At 42.0% G+C, this 10877-nt stretch overlaps 1 protein-coding gene across 2 annotated transcripts in view; it reads left to right on the forward strand.

The window, feature by feature from the left end:
* The window catches only part of fbln2 (fibulin 2), a 72448-nt gene extending 62148 nt beyond the window's left edge, over positions 1 to 10300 (forward strand). For both annotated transcript variants that reach the window (XM_053438339.1, XM_053438344.1), the window contains exons 12-17: positions 57 to 185; positions 3004 to 3129; positions 4236 to 4352; positions 5083 to 5211; positions 6430 to 6553; positions 8889 to 10300. In XM_053438339.1, the coding sequence (XP_053294314.1) occupies positions 57 to 185; positions 3004 to 3129; positions 4236 to 4352; positions 5083 to 5211; positions 6430 to 6553; positions 8889 to 9249 (986 nt within the window). In that variant the 3' untranslated portion in view covers positions 9250 to 10300. The remainder of the gene's footprint in view (positions 1 to 56; positions 186 to 3003; positions 3130 to 4235; positions 4353 to 5082; positions 5212 to 6429; positions 6554 to 8888) is intronic.
* Positions 10301 to 10877: the final 577 nt, after the last annotated feature.

Raw genomic sequence — 10877 nt, forward strand, 5'->3', positions numbered from 1 at the left:
ATGGCTGCAGAGTGGGCCATTGCTGAAGTGCTTTCTCTCTTTCGCTGCCTGTCTAGACACTGATGAGTGTCAGATGGGGACACACCGCTGTGGAGTGGGCCAGATCTGTCACAACCTCCCTGGCAGCTACCGCTGTGACTGTCAGACGGGCTACCAGTATGATGTGCTCCACAAAGTCTGCACTGGTACGTATCCCAATGTCAAGTCTGGGAAATGATGAAAAACAGATTGGAGGTTCAGTTGTCTAAACAGTTTTTGAAGCCAAAGTGCTCCGGATGTAAACTGAGTAAATCGAGTAATAACAATGTAAGGTTTAGCTCTGAAAATCATATCAGTTAAAATGGGTGTTATTGATCCCGTGCTCTTTCATTCCAAGTTTTGGTAAAATATATTTAATATTATGTATAAAGAAAGTATTTCAGAATTGGTGGCTTATTCTTGACAAATATAACGTCCAGGTTCGCTTTTGAACCTAGTTTTTCTGGAGCTATTTATCATACAGCTTCTTTCTGCTCAGGTCTCACTATTTCAACTTTTGTCACCTGAACAAACTCCATTCATAAAGAATAATCCCCCCCCCCCCCCCCAAAAAAAGAGAATAAGGACTCTAGAATATTATTTAGTATTATAATCATAAAAAACTAAATTATACAGCATTATAACAATGTTACAGAGTGCCTAAACGAACAGAAGAAAATGAGAAGAAAATGACAACAATAGAAATAATTATAGTGAATAAACGCTAATGTCAAACATTAAACATAAGTATAGCAGGCAGATATTTCCTTTGTGTCGGGGCTCTAATGGCAAAATCCTGGTCACCCTTTGTCACAAGTAGTGACCTGGGAGTAACCAGCAGGGCTCCCCAATGAATCTCAGCAAGCAAGAGGGCACATAGCAGGTCAATCAATCTGAGAGCTATTTAGGAGTGAGGCCATTTAAGGCCTAAAAGTCTAATCTAACAGGGAGTTAATGTAGAGAAGCAAGCACAGGGATGAGGTGGCCATGCCTCTTTGTCTTGGTAATAAGCCGAGCAGCGGGTGAGCTACAGCCCTGCAAAAACGCAATAGTCCTATAATTGTAAGCAAGTGAAAAATACCAGCAGGCCAATGAAAGCTGCATGACCAAATTTGGTACATTAACATCAATAAAATAAGTTCAGTTTGTCTTTTGTGACAGAAGACAGTGGTAGTGACAGACCCAAAAGCAGTTATGACCCAAATGTGCAGTTCAATTAGGAAAGACTTCAGCTGACAATTACACAAATTGTTATTGCCACGCACAGCTAGAGGAGAAAGTGATGAGATATTAAAGACTTGTAGGTGATTAGACCCCCGTTGATTGAGGGGGTTGAGGCAGAAGTAATTTAGTAACGTAATGATTGACGGCTAAGACCAACTCGTGATTGGTTGAGCCTGTGTATTGGCGAGACTTCAGTACCATAGCTCAACCTCACGATCACTACCACACAAGTTTTGAAATGACTTTAAGGGTACGAGATTGGTGGCACACGTATACAGGATATTTTTGCTTAATACTTATGTGACTAGAGGCAGTGGGAATGCATGGTCCATCTTTTTATACAAGATGTGATCTGTATATGATGATGAGTGGACTCAGCTGGGCTCTGGATATGAAGTGTGGAAGTGGTCGGGGGGGGGGGGGGGGGGGGAGGTAGGTTATAGCTTATGACTTAAATGACAGCTGACAGTGAATGATTTAGCGTTCGACGGGCAACAACATGATTGTCTTATTGATATTGTGCCAAAATCTGATTGTGATACACCCACAGAGAGTTGAATAGCAAAAAAGAGAGGAGTAGGTGATATAATTGTTAGATGAGTCATTATGATATTCTTCAGGATTTAACTGGAGATTTAACTTTTCCTCACCTCTGTGGTTTCAGATCATTGTTTTCGGTTTTAAGGACCACAGCTTTGTTGTTTGGGTCAGTGTCTCTGCTCTCATCAACACAATTACTGTTCACTTTGGACAGCTCTGCTAAAAGCTCTGATAAACCCACTTCACACTCCCTGTTCACAACAGCACACAGTTCAGATTAGCAACGAACTGGTGAACTAAGTGGTGCATTTAGCAGCAACCTATCAAAATTAGTTGGTGATGACCAAAACGGAGCTAAAAGCAGAGTAATTAATTAATTAATTAGAAAGTAGGTAGAAAATCGACTCCAAATGAATGATAATGTTGCCGGTGACATTAGATCAGTGTTGTGTTTACAGCTTGTTTGTCTGCCCCGCCTTCACTCATTGATAAAGATCAAATACTAAAATCTTCACTGACATTTCTTATTGCAACAAACTCAGTTGTGGGTGGGTCTCCATCACCATGGAGGAGGAAGAGAAAGTCCATCAAGATAGTGCAGGAGGAAAAAAAAAACTTGAATGGTGACATTGTAAATTAGATCAACATACAAAGTCCTTTTTGTTCCATTAACCACACTAATGGCAAATGTTAAGTCGAAAAATGTTCACGATCCAACATATGAAACACTCCTACTAGCTCAGGGGGCATCATTAGTACAAACAGATCTGGTCATTTCAATAAGGAAGTGGGTGGGGATGCGCAGAAACTGGTGAAGAGGAAGCATCCATTATAAAGTGTGATGACAGGGGTGGAGAGGAAGTGGAAGACTGATGGCTTTACAACACTACATGAAAAATGCACCACATTAATACGCCTGTAATAGTTTTTAGATTATTGATGAATGTGCAGACTATTAATTATCATTAATAAACAATTTAATTGTCTATGAATTATTTAAAAATAGAAGGGCATGGCCAATCAAACCTTGAGGAGGTTTCAGTTGTGTGTCAAAGTAAAGGATTCCCACACATTACACCAGGAATATGAAAATGTTCTACCAGGTGAAAAAGTCTTCACGCACATCACCGAGTTTGTGTCTGAATGAGAAGGGACGTAGAGTCCTCGGTGGCCTGGAGGTGTCTGCCTGCTGTCTAATAGCTCTTACTCCTGCACTGACAGACGTGAATGAATGCTGGCGCTATCCCGGCAGGCTGTGTGCCCAGACCTGTGAAAACACCCCAGGCTCCTACCACTGCTCATGCACGGCTGGCTTCTCGCTAGCATTCGATGGCAAGAACTGTGAAGGTAAGCTGGTTTTTCTCTTCTTCCTTTTTTGTTTTACATTGATTTAAATGCCACCTTGTTCAGATGGACTTGTTGTATTTTCCTTGAACTTAGGGGAGGAGGTTTCCCCGTGCGGAGAACTAAAGCAGGCTTGGCATAGACATTTTTGGGATCATATAATGATGGAAAACTGTTTATGAGTTGTTTGAAAGTCTTTGTTATCAGTAAAGCCTGGTTTCTGGTGGAATGTAATTTTGTCAGACAGTGCTTGCATAATGGTGTCCAGGTTCAGGTGCTGTCAGTCATCTGGCTTAAAGGAGCCCAGCCGACCAAGGAGCATGATTCACATTAGTTAAGCTTGTCACAGCTATTATCCAGGGATCTTAATCAAGGTGTGAATGGGCCTATTCACGATCCAAAGGTGAAGCTTTGCATTTCTCACGGTTTATTATGAAAGTTTGTCTGAGCGGCATGATTAGGTGCTGATACGTGCTCTTCAGATTAATTTGTTCCGGACACTTGAAGTAGTTTATTAACAGATGGCATCAGGAAATCATCTTTGAAATATCAAAATGACTCAGATGTTCATGTGTGACAAACTTTTATAATATATTTTTGTTTGTAAGTTTGTACTTCTATCCTAGTGAGGATACTCACTTACATAATTCATTCCCTAGCCCCTTACCCTAACCATAACCATCCAAAATTAATGCCTAACTCTAAACCTAATTCTAACCCTGAAACAAAGTGAGGACCTGCAAAATGTCCTCAATTTCCAAAACTGTGCTCACTCTGTAGGGTCTATGCTTAAAATGGTCCTCACAAAGATATACAATAGTAACACACGCACACACAAATGCACACACGTTGCTGCAAGGAAATACTATTTCAACTAATGTACACTAATCCACTCCCGAAGAGTCAAATGCACTATTTATTCCTGTGCCCTGCTGTTTAAGAAAATTGCCATCAAATGAGGTACTGTACATAATCTTCATTAGAAGCCAATGGGCCTGTGGCTGAAAGTTCTCCAAAATATCTGACATCTCTAACCTTGTCTGTGGGATATCGGATTATATTCATTCTCAGGGAGAATTCTAATCATGTCTTTTCTCTTCTTTGCTTAGATGTGAATGAATGCGACAAAAATCCCTGTGGCCAGGAGTGCGCCAACATTTACGGCTCTTACCAGTGCTACTGTCGCCAAGGCTACCACCTGAAAGAGGACGGACACACCTGTGAAGGTATTTTCTGCCAAGGTTACACAGCACTTTAAATACTGGCCTTACATTGGCCAGGTGGAAATTGAGTGCATCATTCAGTAGTGTCCTGCAAGCCTTTTTTCCCTAGGACAGCGAAAAGCTGTTGGGTGGTTTGGTTGGTTCAGGTATGAGGAGTGGTGATTGGTTAGTTAGGATAACACTATCGGAGTAAGCCAATCCGAAGCAGTGTAAGGGTTGGCATGTCTGTGTTTGTCTCCCTGGGAAAAAATTTCACCTATCAAACATGTAGTGATCCCCAAACAAAAACTTCTTGAGAAACGAACTTGTGCTGCTTCCTCGGTGCTGCTCGCCAGCAGCTCAGTTAGTGATGGTATTTCAGCCCCAGAACCAGTACGTGCTCCGCCCACCACGTCCTCAACGTCCCCCATGTCCACCACGTCTACCACGTCCCCCATGTCCCCCTCAGAGAGGATGCTGATGGCGACAGGGATTCTCATTCTTGTATAACTGCAGAGAACATTTATGTTATGATTTGTGCTGTACAAATATAGTAAAAAAGGAATTTCATTCACAAGTTGTTTTCAGTCTGGGTTACCAGGGCCTCACTTGTTTCGTTATTCCCCCAGACTGGACACAAGTGTAGAGATCTCATGTAAAGTGCTAATTTGAACATGGCTTGGATTCCGCACAGGGCTCCTATCTGACCTGTGTGTGTGTGTGTGTGTGTGCGTGTGTGTGTGTGTTTTAACAGACATTGATGAGTGCTCTCAGAGCATTGGGAACCTCTGCTCCTTCCAGTGTGTTAATGTTGCTGGCAGTTATCAGTGTTCCTGTCCTCCTTCTGGATACACCATGTCGGCGAATGGACGCACCTGCAAAGGTGAGAATTCAATGAACATTTATAAACATATGTGAATAAAACTGTGAAAACTGAGCCTCTTTCTTGAGAGGTTTTAACTCCCATAATTCAATGTCCATGGCAATCATCCATCCATTATCCTTTGAGTTTCATGGAGGGAAAGGCTGCTGGATCCAATCCCAGTTGACTGAAGGTGCGAGGCGGTTACACCCAGTACAGGTCACATAAGTATCGTAGAGCCAACATACAGAGACAAACAACCATTCTCTCTCACATTCACATTGCCGGTCAATTAATTGATCAAATAAAAAATGTAAAGTGTAAACTTGATGTCAATGTTTACAGCTGAACTCAGCAGTGCAATCATTTGCGTTATCATGAACTCCTGCAATATGTCATTCCTGCTCTATTTTGTGTGCTCTCTTTAGTAGAAGCTTTCAAACTTGTTCTATAGGGAATAAAAACTAAATTGAACTCTGGAAAAAATGCAGTAAGTATCTGATTATTGTGGCTGCCAGAGGAAGCTCGACCGTCTTCAGGCTCATTCATGTTTTCTGTGTCTGTGAAAAATCATTTAAAATGGCCCTGAAGCTTGTGAAAAGAAACAGAGGATTAACTAAAGAAACCTTACTTTACATTTGTCAACTCTGGGTAGAAAATTATGGAAGTCGAGTCAGAACTATTCATTTTGGTTTGACAGAGTCATGTCACACAGTCTCGATTAGCAGATGTCTCAATGGAAACGAGATGGATCAGTTCATTTTCAGGCAAAGTTCAAGTTCCTCAATTTCATACAAGCAATTAACATTAACGCTCTGGAGGTTTGACATTTTGAGAAGAGCAGCTACCAGTAGAAGTTTCATACTTACCATAAAATGAGGAGATTGAGGCCCCTCTATATTTGTAGGCTTCAAGTGATACTACAGGCCAGCTACAAGGTTATTATCTTAGCTTAGTTCAACACAGACACTGGAGGGAGAGGGAAAGCTCCCCTCGGTCTGACCCACTTTAAAATATCGACTTACCTGAACTGTTTAACAACTGGGTGTAGGATTTAGTGGCATCTGGTGGTAAGATTGTAGGTTAGTGAACACCTCTCTTCTCACATAAGTGAAACACAAATTTCCCTGTTTGCACAAATGAAGTGCATCATGAGTTACACTCAATTATATGATTGAATTTCAACAAAAAAGGGGAGGGGGCTCAGAATCATAATAATATTTATTTTTGTATTTCCAGACATTGATGAATGTACAACTGGAACCCACAACTGTTCACATGCACAGACCTGCTACAACCTGCAGGGAGGCTTCAGATGTCTCTCCTTCAACTGTCCTCAGAATTACAAGAAGGTTTCAGACACGTGAGTCTCATTTCTCTTTTCAGCATCTTCAAAAGCATCAATGGTGCCTGTTTCCTGTCGGAGTTATGTTGTCACTGCAGAAACAAGTCAGAACCATTGACCATATACTGAGATAGACGACATGATGGCTCCACAGATGTGAACCCAAAGCATATTGATCGCCCCCTAGTGGGTGGCTGCAGTTAAAGATTTTGATTAGGGCGAAACGTCATGAATGACATTTAAGACTGACTAGGAAGTGGTGAGAGTGTGTATCAGCGGGAGCTTGCTACTGCCCTGACTCTGGATTCATCATCTGTGCAAGATGGCAGCATTGTTAGACGGAAAGTTTTGGCTTCATTTGTGGTAAGTCGGAGGAAGTGGAGACACGTCAATCATCTTTATTCACAGTCTATGATCAGACCCTGAATTAAGATTAAGTTAAATATTTTCATAAGGAGGAATAGTCTGTGTTCGTATCCTGTTCATGGAAAACTTGACATTCCTCCACTTTAAGCACCATCGTGAATCTTCCACTTCCAATTAGAAATACTGTACATCCACGTGGTTACAGTGCAGCATGGGCGGCTGTGGCTGAGGGATAGAGTGGTCGTCCTCCAACCTGAAGGTCGGCGGTTCCATCCCCAGTCTGAACCATCTGCATGCCGAAGTGTCCTGGGGCAAGATGCTGAACCCCGAATGGCCCCCCATAGAATAACAAAAGTGCTGCAAGTAGATGCACTGTATGAATGTGTGTGTGAATGGGTGAATGTGAAACTGTAATGTAAAGCGCTTTGAGTGGTCTTCAAGACTAGAAAAGCGCTATATAAATACAAAACCATTTACCATTTACCATACTGAAGAAGGGCTTGTGAGCTGGGAACCTGTGGCAGCTGGTAAATGAACATGACTCCCATCGAGCGGTGCGATGAAGTCAGGTGGCTTTGATCAGACTGGTGCTTCCTCCGGCTGGGTCTGCAGCACTGCCTGCTCTGGGCTCCAGTGGAAAGGAACAGTGTTCTCACACATAGACACACACACACACAGACACACACACACACAGACACACACACAAAGCCTTCCCCTCAGTTGTGCTTTACCCAAGTTATCAAGAGACACCTTATTAACCTCGGTGTGACGTGACGTGGCCTGGCCAAGTTCAGAGAGACATCTGTCTCTCATGAAGCAAGAGGACCTGGCAGCTATGGAGACATGGGGCTGAATTAGAACCTCTCCTGCTCTGCCCTTAGTTGTCACTCATGTGATTCATCAGAGCAGCTTCCAAACATGTTTGGCGTGAGTTTTGAAGATTTCACAGTGCACTGCATCAAGGTGGAGTCCGGACAGTAAATTCTGATCTGCAATGGATAAGCAGTCACAGTGCATTGGAAGACAGATTTGAAAAGTCCTGCACACAGCAGGATGCTCCCTGTCTGCATCAGCAAAGTTTTCACTGAGTCCTCACAGCAGGCAGCAGTGATCAATGACTGTGTCTAAAGATGGACGACGCAGCTCCACTTCCTCCCACTGTATGAAAATGAAGTGAAAATATCCCAGAGACTGTACAGTAGTGGTCATGGTATAGAGAGACTCTGAGGTCCTGCCAATATGCCCACTTAACCCTGGTTTTATCAAGATGGCGATCAAGATGATGTGGCTGCAGTTATGGGAGTTGTTGAGTCATGATGCAAATAGTTTAAGCCCATTTAATTATATTTCATACTTATGATACCAGTTGTGTGATGTTTGGTATCTCATGGTATCTCATATATATATATATATCAGCCCAGCATCATGAGAAATCAAACAGCACATGTGGGTCAGTAGGTAGCAGGGCTCACAAAGAGTAGATAGAAGCTAAATACTTGCTGGGGCCAGTGCGGAGCGACATTTGTCTGTCTGCCCTGTTCTTGTGAACATAATATATAAAGAGCGGTTTGAAGGAAGTTCTTCAAATTTGAAACAAATGTTAATTTTGACTAAAGCATGTACTAATGGTTTGGTGGTGAAAGGTCAGGGTTGCAGTGACCTTACAAACCCATGTTTTGGTCCGGGGAGAGCAATACTGAGGATCATCTTCGAGGAATTTCATAAAGTTTGGTACAGTCTCTTTTGAACTGAGATCAACTGATTATATTTTGGTGTTCAAAGATGAAGGTCACGGTGACATATATGAGCCTGGAATAAAAATGTATGTACACTGAAACTGCACTGGTTGACGGAGGCATAAAACCACATGGTGGTAACTCTAGTTGTCACTAAATGCACTTAAAAACATGTTTAGTCTTAATGTTCCAGCAATAACAAGCCTTAATTATTGTTACTATTCCTCTCTCTCTTTCTCACACGTTTTCAGACGCTGTGAGCGGACCAGCTGTGCCAGCAACTCCTTGGATTGTCAGAACACTCCTGTGCGGATCACATACTACCAGCTCAGCTTCCAGACCAACATCATCATCCCAGCCCAGATCTTTCGAATTGGCCCCTCGCCCGCCTACTCCGGGGACCAAATTGTCATCAGCGTCACCAAGGGTAACGGGGAGGGCTATTTCAGCACCAGGAAGCTAAACAGCTTCATGGGTGCCGTCTACCTGCAGAGGCAAGTGCGTGAGCCCAAAGACTTTCTAATAGACGTGGAGATGAAGCTGCTGAGGCAGGGGACGCACACATCCTTCCTAGCCAGGATATACGTGTTCATCACAACCAGCACTATGTAACACCAACATGACACAGACAATTTCGTATGGTGCTAAAAAAAATGTATGTGCACACTCTTTGTATAATGCCTCCCCATATTCAAACTTGTTCAAGTATCTTGTAAAACGGCTTTTCTGCAGAATTTCTCTGACAATCATGTTTCCTGATAAACCAAAGTCATTTTCTGCTCAACTCTTGCTCATGCCACAATGCACCAGTGTTGTTATGGTCTGCTGGAGTTGTTTGTTGGCATGGTGCTGCACAGGTCGCTGCACAGGTCTGGGTTGGTGGTTTGTGTTCTGCTCTAGTGTCTATAAACCCCCACTCTTTGACCTCCCTTTGTAAATCACAGTTTTCCTTACAATGATTTCTGCAGCACTAGAAGTTAAGGGACTTGTCACAGTGTAGCCCCAAAACTGTATCTATCTGACTTTCATCTATCTAAGGAAAGGTGTGTGTGTGTTTGTGAATGTGTGTGTGTTTGTGAATGTGTGTGCGTGTGTGTGCGTACGCTTGTGTGTGCGTGCGTGTGGGCAGGTGGGTGCTAGATACGGGAGTAAAAGAAGTTCCATTTACTTTGAATGAAATATATAAACTTTAAAGTAATATTACCAAATGATCAGCGATTAAAGGAACATTATAGATCTCCATTTACATGATTTCAGTCATTATTGATGTAATACTTCAATATTACTAGACTTGTGATTCACTTTCGTTAATGCTGAGCCTCAGCAATCAACTCCCACTTTTCATGTGGTTAGAAGAATGTAGCTGATCAGTATAATAGTAAAAAATATATTATTTTTGATATGTGATATGTGTTGCTGATGATCATTTTAGTGTTACCTGTCATATTCCTTACTGTATTACTGAACATATCATATCTTTCTATGTTACTGTGTTGTAATTATCTCAGGGTGAAAATCATGCAATCTTATTCCTGTGTCGTGTGCAGCAATAAACTCAGTCAGCTGTTGTAACTCCAGACTGGCCTCAAACAACACAAACTGTTTCAGCTGTACCATGACATGTATATCCATAAACCAATCAATAAATCATGATCAAACTGTTGACACTGGCTCAGTCTAAGTACAGATAAGTACATCAATGTTGCTTGCTGGTGTTCTGTTCTTATCATCTCTGTTCTGAACAATAAGGAAACATCTCCATCTAGTGGTCAGAGTGTTCGGCAGACCAGGGCGTCATTTCCTAAAGGGATAGTTCGCCCAAAAATAGAAATTCTCTCATTATCTACTCACCACTTTGCTGACGGAGGGGTGGTTGAAGTGTCTGAGTCCACAATCCACTTCTGGAGTTTCAGGGATAAACTGTGTTGCAGCAGAATCCATTACAATTTAAGTCAATTGCGACCACTTTTTCAGACAGAATAAAACAACAGAAAAAACACAACATGTTTCCAGTGGAATATAAATGTCGGCGCTTGCGGACACTCGGATGCCAACACATGAGCAGTTTGGAGGCATGTTTTTTTTTTTCTGTTTTATTAGAAAGTAGATAATGTGTGAATTTTATTTTATGCGAACTATCCCTTTAAATAACCACACTGTAAAAAAGAACAATACTGTTGCAACAAATTTAATTTAGATGTTATTTTAAAAATAATCTGCTCACAGTAAGTCTGAGCACC

Source organism: Pleuronectes platessa, chromosome 2 (assembly GCF_947347685.1).
Source record: "Pleuronectes platessa chromosome 2, fPlePla1.1, whole genome shotgun sequence".
NCBI classification, from domain to species: domain Eukaryota; kingdom Metazoa; phylum Chordata; class Actinopteri; order Pleuronectiformes; family Pleuronectidae; genus Pleuronectes; species Pleuronectes platessa.